Source organism: Chanodichthys erythropterus, chromosome 18, assembly GCF_024489055.1.
Source record: "Chanodichthys erythropterus isolate Z2021 chromosome 18, ASM2448905v1, whole genome shotgun sequence".
NCBI classification, from domain to species: Eukaryota; Metazoa; Chordata; class Actinopteri; order Cypriniformes; family Xenocyprididae; genus Chanodichthys; species Chanodichthys erythropterus.
In genome coordinates, this window is record NC_090238.1 from 37064967 (window position 1) to 37077359 (window position 12393).

A 12393-nucleotide genomic window follows, 5' to 3' on the forward strand; every position below is an offset into this window, starting at 1 on the left:
ATTTTGACTTGATATTATTGACTTGATGTCTTGCAAAAAAAAAAAGAAAAAAAGTTGCATTTAATCCCCTTAAAACTGACATTATTGGCCAAGAAACTGCATTGGGATAATCATTAAATACAGTGTTGAAAGTATCACCACAAGATTTAAACATTAAGGCCCAGATTTACAAAAGCTTATGCCAACGTTAACCCTATTTTGACATTAAAAACACACAGTGGAAAAATGAGCAATTTAAAGGATTGGACAGTTATTTTTGCACCTGACCTTATTGCATATGCATTTGTTGGAGTTAGAGATGCAAAATGTAGTATTTAAATCAATAATGCTATGCGATTTACTAAGGTTTGCAGTAATCAATGGCTGCGTTTAACTCAGGGTTTCCAGGTCTGTGCAACAAAAGTAGCCCAAAAACAGCCCAATGCAATTTTCTCCATCGGGTAGCTGAATTCTCCACTGAATTTGTACATCTGGGGTGTGTTTTGGGGGTGTTGAAGCACCGAAATCGTACGTACTGGGGTGTAAATCAACCCGTGGCAACAACTTAAAAGTAGCCCAATTAACACTTTTAGACATGCACTTCCCCTCAGAAGAATCTCCGCCGCCATTTTGAAGTGCGTTAAACTTCGTCAAATTGATGAGGGAAGTTTATTTGGACAGATCCCCTTGACCCCTCGATTTTGACAGAGGGAGCGTGTCTCCTCATATGTACACTTCAGATAGCCCCATAGACCACAATGCAACATGGTTGACGTCACAACAGCAGCTCGCACTGCTTGCACAAGTGATCAAGGGCGTTCCGCTGAAATCAAGTAGTGGGATCTCATGCAACATAAGCAATGCCACATCTGAGTGAACGAAACAGAGGGAACTTAGCCAGGGAAGGGCATCAAACACAGCCATAGTAGTGTCATTTGCACCTTATTTAATGCCCAAATGAAGTCTGACTTAATCACCTGACAGGACATTGAATTTGTGCAGTCAGACAGTAGATCACCCGCAGAACTTTCACACACTAGGAAGTTCACACTGAAGGTCTGTGGATGATGCATCAAGGCATGTCTGAATCCAAAGTTAGCTTCACTTCCTGTCTCCTGAGACACCTTCATCTGAACAATATTTGAAGGCAGCATAGATGTATCATTCGCTGCCTTTGATATCCCACAATCCTGTGCTTTCCATTCTGTGACAGTTGAACTAAAAAATAAAGCCAATGTGTCCTCCGAAGGCAGCATTTTTCAGTTTTGGATGCTGTCATTCCAAATGTGCAGTGTTTCAGGATCCTTCATGAATCCTTTATAGGGGTTCATGAGACTGACAGACAGTACATTGATATGTGGCTATAGACCTCGAGCACCAGAGAAACAAGCCATCACCATCGTCTTTGAACTTCTGTTTTTGCGGTAGCTCTGTAGCTGGTGAAGTGGATGTCATAACAAATATCAGTAGACCGAGAAGATATTAAAACGAGCGGTTCATTCATAAATCCGTAAGATCTTACCTTCATCCTGTGGAAATACAAACCTGAAGACAGAACACAACAAGTGCAGCGCTGAAAAGGAAATAAAAAATAGCAAATAATAAAGTGAATTTGAAAAAAAAAGTTTTTTATTGTTATGAAAAATGCACAAAAATATTTTTTTTTTTCAATTTTTATATGAAATGTACATTTTCTAAAACTGAGAAAATCAAAGCCATAAAACTAGTTGTGTTCCATATTTAAGCTTGATATCTCAAAAAATGAGCTTTCAGTAAAAGTTTGTTTGGGCGCAGTACCAAAAGTTTCCACTAGATAAAATTAGTTTCCCATTCATTTCCAGTTCAAATAATTTTTGACCATGAACAGTACAAGTGTACGGAAGAGGATTAGGGCCAAGCAATAATATAAAATTAAAACCATCTCGAGATTAAAGTTGTTAAATTTCGAGAAAAAAATTGTTAAATTTAGAGAAAAATGTCGAAATAAAATGTTGAGAATAAACATTAAATTTCGAGAAAAAGGTCGAGATAAAATGTTGAAAATAAAGTCATTAAATTACGAGAAAAAAGTCATTCAATTACGAGAACAAATTTGTTAAATTATGAGAAAAAACTCGTTAAATTTCGAGAAAAAAGTCAAGATAAAATGTTGAGAATAAAGTCATAATTTAACTGTTTAATTGAGTTTATTCTCAACATTTTATCTCGATTTTTTTTCTCATAATTTAACAAATTTGTTCTTGTAATTTAACGACTTTTTTCTCGTAATTTAATGAGTTTTTCTCATAATTTAACGAATTTGTTCTTGTAATTTAACGACTTTTTTCTCGAAATTTAACAAGTTTTTCTCATAATTTAATTTGTTCTCGTAATTTAACGACTTTTTTCTCGTAATTTAATGACTTTATTCTCAACATTTTATCTTGACTTTTTGATCGAAATTTAACGAATTTGTTCTTGCAATTTAATGACTTTTTTCTCGCAATTTAATGAGTTTTTCTCATAATTTAACTAATTTGTTCTTGTAATTTAACAACTTTTTGCTCGAAATTTAACGAATTTGTTCTTGTAATTTAACGACTTTTTTCTCGTAATTTAATGAGTTTTTCTCATAATTTAACAAATTTGTTCTTGTAATTTAACGACTTTTTTCTCAAAATTTAATGAGTTTTTCTCATAATTTAATTTGTTCTTGTAATTTAACGACTTTTTTCTCATAATTTAACTAATTTGTTCTCGTAATTTAATGACTTTATTCTCAACATTTTATCTTGACTTTTTTCTCGTAATTTAACGAATTTGTTCTTGTAATTTAACGACTTTTTTCTCAAAATTTAATGAGTTTTTTCTCAAAATTTAACAACTTTAATCTCGAGATGGTTTTATTTTGTATTATTGCTTGGCCCTAATCCTCTTCCCTACAAGTGTGACTTTTTTTTTTCCCACACTAGTTTGGCTAAATTAATTTCTCTTAACCTCAAAAACTGTTTGATGTGCTTAAAGATGTAGTTTAGACAATGGTATGAAATTGGTGAAGGTTCTGTTGACACACACACACACACACACACACAAAATCATATTTTTCGTCTGGTAACCAGAAGGTTAATAAACATTGTAATCAAATGAGCATTTGATAGTTGTTTAACTGATACTTTGATTCGACCAGTGAGTGATCTCTGCGGTGTGTGTGAAGTCGAGGTGTGTGTGAAGCACTGAAGCTGTTACGTAAAGCTGCAGAGGAGGCACATCTGAACATCCTACACACACTGAAGGAGAAAATACTGCCATCATTTAAACTCAAGTCAGGAGAACCTCACCAAACCTGTTGGGAATGTGTCTGCAATATATTCCACCCCCCACATATATACATACATACATACATATATATATATATATATATATATATATATATATATATATATATATATATATATATATATATATATATATATATATATATATATATATATATATATATATATACACACACACACACACACACATAAAGTATGCTAATTATACTAATTGATTTAAACACAATATGGTAATATAGTAATGATAATTTAATGATCATTACCACTGAGAATAATGACAAATTTAACTGTAAAACATCCTGATCGATTACAGAAATGACAACAATGCAAAAAATTATTTTACTTACTATTTTGGCTTGTTTTCCAGTACAAATATCTTAAATCATGAAGCATAATGACTTAAGTTATTAATTCTTATTTTCTGAAAATTGCACCAAAATTTAAGTGACTTTATGATTAAGAACAAGAACAAACATCTGCCACTGGTGTCAGAAAAATCTACTTAATTCAAAGAGAAAACAAGATTATTAGCAGATTCATTTATTGTCTTAAGCAAAAACTCACTTATTTTGATACATTTTTCAGAAAACAAAACTTCTAATCTTAAGTCATTTTGTTTCTCAAGTAAATGTAGTAAATGTATTTAAAAATGTTTAGATATTTGTATGGAAAATGACAAAAATACAGAGGAAGATTTTTTTTTTGTGCTTGACTGTAATAAAAAAAAATAAAATCCTGATGGTCCTATTTTTCTTCATGCATATAATTTATTTTTTAATTACATTTTTAATTTCTTTCTGTCATATGCAATTGTTAATCTCATATACGAGTCATTTGAATGTAAAATTCTTAATTTGACCATTAAGTACAGGCCGTATATTGATTTTCACTCAGTTGTGTGTTGGTTGATCACATATTTCTGAGGTGAAGCCCCTAGAGCTGCATGTGACGGGGCAAAGGGACCGACGCTGGATAAACATTTGTTAAAAGCCTGCAGAAAGTTCACCTCAGAAAGTTAATTATTATCTGATCTGGTGAAATACAGCTGTTTGAAGAGGTCTGAGTCTCTTCAGCAGTCAATCATGTCAGACATGGTGGTGTGTGTTAACGATTATGAGCTTCAAGCTCAAAGACTTTTGCCAAAGTCAGTGTTTGATTATTATTTCTCAGGAGCAGACGAGCAGGAAACTCTGCGTGATAATGTAGCAGCGTTCTCCAGGTATGTGACGCTTCACCATTATATAAACGCTACTTTTACAAGCTTTGACTAGAGGGTATCACTTTAGTTTAGGGTCCAATTCTCGCTATTAACTAAATGCATATTACTAGAATATTGTCTGTTTATTAGTACTTATAAAGCAGATATTAATGCCTTATTCTGCATTACCTTATCTTACATCCCTTAACCCTACCCAATACCTAAACTTAACTACCTTACTAACTATTAAGAAGCAGTAATTAGGAGTTTATTGAGGCAAAAGTCATAGTTAATAGTAAGAACTGGACCCTAAACTAAAGTGTGACCAAAATGATTTTTCAAATTTGTAAGTAAAGCATTTTTGGAGTACGTTTTGCAAGAAAATACAATTTCTGTCTTTCTAATTCAATATTTCATGTTTAATTCAATGTTATTTGCTGTTCATTTGTAATTATTTATGACATCTAGGGGCCGTTTACTCAACACGTAAAAAAACGCGAAACTTTTATGCAAACTTTTGAAAATGATACTGTTATCGTCTCTGTGTAAACTACAAAAATGTGAATTTGTGAAAACGGTGATGTCTTGTGCATACATATCACATGTTCAGTCTATAGGCACGTAGTGTTTCTTTACAAAGTGATATCGCCATCTACTGGCCTGGCAGCAGAACACAGTGTTTTTAGATGTTTCCTCAGATCCGTGAGAACAGGGATCATTTCGAGACCAGATAAAGTATTTAAATGTTAGATCAACACAATGTTTCACAAAATAAAGTTTAAAGATCAACCTCCATGAATCATTCTGAAGAGATTTGTCTCACAGGTCAATCGCAAATAATGCATCTGACATTATGTACCAACACACTGCTAGTTTGTGTAACTAGAAATGTATTTAACAATCTGACACTGGTGGCTTAGTGCGTAAAGATTTAGGCCTGGTTGCACAAAAAAAAAAAAAAAAAAATAGCTAAAACACTTAGTTATAAATAGAAACAATTTACTACTAATGATTTTCTGAACTTAAGGTTTGTGCCACCAGATGTTGGTCTTGTAACTCAAGGGTTGAAGGTTCAAAGCCCCAAAACACGTAAACGCATGTTTCTCCAGGTGTAAAACAAACATATTCCAAGCTGATCAGGATAAGAGAGTGTCTACCAATTATATCTGATACAAAGAAATCTCACCGGGGCTAGTTGTCACAGTCTACAGTCAACATCAGGGTGGATGTTAGTTTAAAAGTCAATTTCTGTATACAGACACAAACCTTGACTACAACAAACTGACCATTTCTGAGATTAAAAAGACTTTATCTCAGAAATTATGATAAAAAGAGATTTTTAAAAAATTAGAAAAAAGTCAAAGTTATTACATAATTCACAATTATGACATACTAAGTCATAATTATATAAAGTTTATATTTTGAGATTAAAAATTGACGTCATAATTTTGACAAATGATTTGAATTATAATGACTCTATATCATAATCACATCATTATCTCATGTTTTAGTAGGCCCATGTCATAATTTTGACTTTATCTCATAATTATGATAGTGATGAAAGCCAAAATGTTAATTGTCATGGAGGTAAATTTACTGAGTAATCCACTATCTTGTGGATTACAATTTTCACCTGAGATTTGGAGCCAAATTACAGGAGTGTAAAAAAGATGGCAGCATCATTATTTTATTTTTACACACAGATTGGTAGGTCTATTAGTAAAATCTGTTGACTTTATCAATCTTTGTTTCATTATATGCCAACAAGTTTGCATGCCTGTAACTCAAGATGTATTAAAGATATCTTAATATCCTTTTAGATTGTGGTTCTTAAACTTTCGTTTTGGTATCTTCATTTTAAAGATGGTTCAGTCCCAGAGATATGGAGATCTTAAAGGATTAGTTCACATTTTTATATTAAACTTTCCTGATAATTTACTCACCCTCATGTCATCCAAGATGTTCATGTCTTTCTTTCTTCAGTGGAAAAGAAATGAAGGTTTTTGATGAAAACATTCCAGGATTTTTCTCCATATAGTGGACTTCAATGGAGCCCAAACGGTTGAAGGTCCAAATGTCAGTTTCAGTGCAGCTTCAAAGAGCTCTACATGATCCCAGACGAGGAATAAGAGTCTTATCTAGAGAAACGATCGCTCATTTTCTAAAAAAAAAATTAAAAATTATATACATTTTAACCATAAATGCTTAAACTAGCTCTCTTCTTCTTCTTCTCTATTAGAATTCCGGCAGTGTAGACACTGCTAAGTGTATTACTGCCCTCCACAGGTCAAAATTTGAACTAAATTGTTATATACTTGCACTAGCATATTGTATATGACAATTTAGTTCAAATTTTGACCTGTGGAGGGCAGTAATACACTTAGCAGTGTCTACACTGCCGGAATTCTAATAGAGAAGAAGAAGAAGAGAGCTAGTTTAAGCATTTATGGTTAAAAAATATATATAAGTTTTGTATTTTTTTTTAGAAAATGAGCGATGGTTTCTCTAGATAAGACTCTTATTCCTTGTCTGGGATCATGTAGAGCTCTTTGAAGCTGCACTGAAACTGTAATTTTGACCTTCAACCGTTTGGGCTCCATTGAAGTCCACTATATGGAGAAAAATCCTGGAATGTTTTCATCAAAAACCTTCATTTCTTTTCCACTGAAGAAAGAAAGACATGAACATCTTGGATGACATGGGGGTGAGTAAATTATCAGGAAATTTTCATTTGAAAGTGAACTAATCTGGTAAAACTGGTAAAATGTACACATTTCAGTGGTCAAAAACCCAATGTGCATCACTTTGTATACAGCTGATAGTTTCTTTCTTTTAAAGAGAACAAATAATGTTGAAACTAGAAATGTATCTTGTGTTTTTCTATCAACACAGTTGCATACCTGTCATGACCTCTGGTTGAGATGACACAGAATGACCCTTCTGTGGAAAAACCTCTTCATTGAATACACACTATGGGGGAAAGTACTCATGAAAACCTGCTGTTTATCTATGTTTGTTTATTGATTTGAGAAGAAAAGCTTTTCTTGCAATATGATCTACTAATTTATAATGCTCTATAAAACCAACTTGGGGTCATCGAACTATATAGTATATAAAAATTTGATGAGAGAAATGAAACCATGTTAAAAAATATAACAACACAGAGCTCTGGCTGTTCACTCAATCATCAAGTAAACAGCACGAGTCAGTCCATCACAATGTTGACAAGAATTACACTTCTCCTAAATATTTTGACCTAATTTTAGAGCAGCGTGGGGTCATTACGGCCAGTTCTAATTCTGTGGTTTATCTTGGCCTGGAGCGCTCGTGTGGGAGAGCAGACCCGAACACCGCAGCTCGAGGACTTACAGCACTGTCCAGATGAATAATGCCACTTTATATTAGTCATACATACATATTTATAAAATGTGCAAACAAGACGTCCTTCAGGGTTACAGACACGCGTTGTGAAAGTTAAGTGAGCTGTGGTCAGACGACCCGATGAGTCACGAAATCAACACAAATATTATATTAACACAAAAGTCAAGAGTGAATTCATTCGGCAATACGGTACACAAGTCATACAGGAGGAAATAAACAAACATTTTATCTATTTAAAAAGATATATGGACAAACCCAGCAGTAAATTTTTAAACCCAGCAGTTAGGGTTTTCCATATTTGACCCAAACATGAGTTGAAACAACCCAGCATTTGTAGAGTGCAATTATGACATTTTGTGACAACTAGCCCCGGTGTCATCTACTGTATATTATTAAAGTTGTTATTTCTGAATGATGAATTGTGGTGTCCTGCAGGTGGTGCCTTTACCCTCGTGTGCTCAGAGACGTGTCCGCAGTGGACATGTCCACCACAGTTCTGGGTCAGAGAGTCAGTATGCCCATCTGTGTGGCACCGACCGCCATGCAGCGAATGGCCCATCCCGACGGAGAGACGGCCACTGCCAGAGGTCAGACACCATTAACTTACTCTGGAGCTACAGGCTTCACTGTCACGTAACATGCAATTACTCTAAGTAACCACATGGGGGCGTCATTAGTCTTTCTTACATAATACAGAATCTCCTGCACCCAAACACATTCAATTATCCCTTACAGAAACAGACCACATTTACCATAGTGTGAGCTAAAATACTGTATTTCTGTGTGGCCATAATAGGGAAGCACATTCCTGCCACATAATTAGAAGAAATATGCTTTGGTAAATCGTAATTTGACATACAAAATTATAATTATGACATAAAACGTCATATTTATAAGAAAAAAATGTTGCAAATTGTAAATTATTACACACCAAGTGAAATAAAAAGTCAAATTTATGACTTTGTTATGAGACAAAGTCAGAGTTGTGACATATAGATTCAATTTTGACATAAGTCAAAAGTTTGACATAAAAAGTCATAATTATGACATCATAATATTAGGAAAAAAGTGAAATTACACTAATTCATAATTTTGTGAAATAAAGCTGAAACTATGACATGCTAAGTCATAATTGTCAGATTAAAAAAGTTAAAATGATGACATAAAAAGCCACTGTTATACCCATATTAAAAATTATGACACTATTATGAGACAAAAAGTCAAAGTTATGACATAAAAAGTCACATAATTGTGAGATAAAAAAGTCAAAATTATGACATATGACAAATAGTCATAAGTATGACATAAGTCATAATTATGACACTAATTCATAACTATTAGGTATAAAGTAGAAAATATGATTGAGATAAAATAAGATAAAAAGTGAAAATTGTCAATTTTGTGATATAAAGTTAAAATTATGACACTATTATAAGACGAAAAATCAAAGTTATGACAATTATGACATAAAAAGTCAAAATTATGACACTAATTCATAATTATGAGGTATAAAGTAGAAATGATGGTATGTCAGAATTATGAGATAAAAAGTCAAACTTGACATAAGCCATAATTATAAAGTCAAAATTATGACATACTAATTCAATTATAAGATCAAAAGTCAAAATTATGTGATATGAGATAAAAAGTGAAAAACATAAACGTCAAAATGACATACTAAGTCAATTATAAGTCAAAATTATGACACATTCATAATTATGATACAAAAAGTAAAAGTTATGATAAAAGTTACAATTATATGTAAATTAAGAGTAAATTGGTCATAATTATAACAGTCAGCATTTGACATAGCAGTTCAATTATGAGATAAATCAGAATTTCAGTTGATTTGTCAATTTTTACTTTTTATCTCATGATTTTAACATTTTGTCATAAATTGTGCATGTATTATTTTTTTTTCTTATGAGGCAGAAATGGGCGTCCATACTTATTGTTACTGTCAGTAGCAGTGAATACAAAACGGCACAGTTTCACTATAACTATAGTGGCAGAAACTTCTTAGCATGATGATCGATGATCTCTGAGCAGATCCTAGCTGACACAGTTAACGGATCGCTCCTTTCTGAAGGTTTGAACCCCAGCTCAATCAATCATCTTGTAGCCCTTTTGCTGTTCTGACCTCTCCTCCGGTCTGTTCCCGCCCTCAGCCTGCCTGTCCTGCGACACGGGGATGATGTTGAGCTCGTGGGCCACCTCCACCATAGAGGAAGTAGCGGAGGCCGCACCTGGGGCTGTGCGCTGGATGCAGCTGTACATTTATAAAGACCGAGCGCTGACTCAGTCTCTGGTCAGGAGGGCAGAGGAGGCTGGGTATAAGGGTATCTTTGTCACAGTGGACACACCTTATCTTGGCAGGCGACGTGATGACGTGCGCAACCGATTTAAGCTGCCCTCTCATTTGAGGTAAACGCTGAGACAACCACACGTGACGTGTGTGCGTGCCAGACTGTGTTTGTGTGTGTGTGTGCATGTAAACTCACCAACACAGTGGGAATTCTTCATCAGATCTGAGATCAGAGTAATCTGACTGCGTCTTTAAAAATCAACAACTGCTGATTATGATTTCATTGGAACTTTAGCAGCAGCATATGTATTATTATACTGTCACATTGTCGCTTTCTCTGCTGCTCTGGAGGTTTCTATGACTTTTGCACCAACAATTTATAATTATAGGGTCAGATCTATAATCATATATTCCAATTTTACACCTCAGCAACTGCATATCACTGTCGAAGCCCTGACAGACTCTCAGAACAAGCTAGCAACTGCTTAGTAACACACTAACAACTAGTCTGAACATCTAGCAACAGCATAGCAATGAGAGAAAAAGTGTATACACACACACACACACACACACACACACACACACACACACACACACACAAAATCAACAAGCAATTTTTGTTATTTTAACAGCATCATATGACAGGACATATTATCATTGCATTTTTTTTTTCTCTCTGATCATATCAACATCCTGGCAACAACTTATGAGAAAAACGAACAGTTGTACACATGTTAGCCTGATGAGAACTACTGTACCTCGGCTAAAATGACAGAAACCATCTCTGGAAAAACATTATTTGAAGTGTAATTTTGATTTTTTTTTTTTTTTTTTCACATCCCATTTGAGAGGTTCATGACTTATACAGCAGCCAGCGATTGAAATACTTTGACTTCTTGGTTATGAAGGTCACGCAAAATTATATTTTAACTCACATTAGAAGCTTTTAACACTAAATAAAAAACAAACAGTAACCTACCTGAGACTTTGTACGTTGTTACAGGCACAATGTCGCAGAAAAAATGTTTCTAAAATAAGACACAATTAAAAGGATAGTTCATCCAATTACTCACCCTCATGTCGTTTCAAACCCGTAAGACCTTCGTTCATCTTCGGACCACAAATTAAGATATTTTTGATGAAATCTGAGTGCTGTGTAACACGAGAATGAACCTCATTGGTTCTTGAGGAAGCTCAAACGTGCTGCGTAACACGAGAATGAACCTCATTGGTTCTTGCTGAAGCTCAAACGTGCTGCGTAACACGAGAATGAACCTCATTGGTTCTTGCGGAAGCTCAAACGTGCTGCGTAACAAGAATAAACCTCATTGGTTCTTGCGGAAGCTCAAACGTGCTGCGTAACATGAGAATGAACCTCATTGGTTCTTACGGAAGCTCAAACGTGCTGCGTAACATGAGAATGAACCTCATTGGTTCTTGCGGAAGTTCAAACGTGCTGCGTAACAAGAATAAACCTCATTGGTTCTTGCGGAAGCTCAAACGTGCTGCGTAACACAAGAATGAACCTCATTGGTTCTTACGGAAGCTCAAACGTGCTGCGTAACATGAGAATGAACCTCATTGGTTCTTGCAGAAGTTCAAACGTGCTGCGTAACACGAGAATGAACCTCATTGGTTCTTGCTGAAGTTCAAACGTGCTGCGTAACATGAGAATGAACCTCATTGGTTCTTGCAGAAGTTCAAACGTGCTGCGTAACACGAGAATGAACCTCATTGGTTCTTGCTGAAGTTCAAACGTGCTGCGTAACACAAGAATGAACCTCATTGGTTCTTGCTGAAGCTCAAACGTGCTGCGTAACACGAGAATGAACCTCATTGGTTCTTGCGGAAGTTCAAACGTGCTGCGTAACACGAGAATGAACCTCATTGGTTCTTGCTGAAGCTCAAACGTGCTGCGTAACACGAGAATGAACCTCATTGGTTCTTGCGGAAGTTCAAACGTGCTGCGTAACACGAGAATGAACCTCATTGGTTCTTGCTGAAGCTCAAACGTGCTGCGTAACACGAGAATGAACCTCATTGGTTCTTGCGGAAGCTCAAACGTGCTGCGTAACAAGAATAAACCTCATTGGTTCTTGCGGAAGCTCAAACGTGCTGCGTAACACGAGAATGAACCTCATTGGTTCTTGTGGAAGCTCAAACGTGCTGCGTAACACGAGAATGAACCTCATTGGTTCTTGCGGAAGCTCAAACGT

At 34.9% G+C, this 12393-nt stretch overlaps 1 protein-coding gene across 5 annotated transcripts in view; it reads left to right on the forward strand.

Annotated features, from left to right (window-relative positions):
- The first annotated feature begins 4375 nt into the window (after window positions 1–4375).
- hao1 (hydroxyacid oxidase (glycolate oxidase) 1) overlaps window positions 4376–12393 on the forward strand; it is a 39546-nt gene continuing 31528 nt past the window's right edge. For 4 of the 5 annotated variants that reach the window (XR_010892550.1, XR_010892551.1, XR_010892552.1 and 1 more), the window contains exons 1-3: window positions 4376–4512; window positions 8308–8459; window positions 10041–10296. Coding sequence is in view for 1 of the 5 variants with exons in the window: in XM_067368263.1 (XP_067224364.1) it covers window positions 4376–4512; window positions 8308–8459; window positions 10041–10296 (545 nt within the window). In the remaining 4 variants the exon portion in view is untranslated. The remainder of the gene's footprint in view (window positions 4513–8307; window positions 8460–10040; window positions 10297–12393) is intronic. The other variant, XR_010892553.1, reaches the window with a different exon arrangement.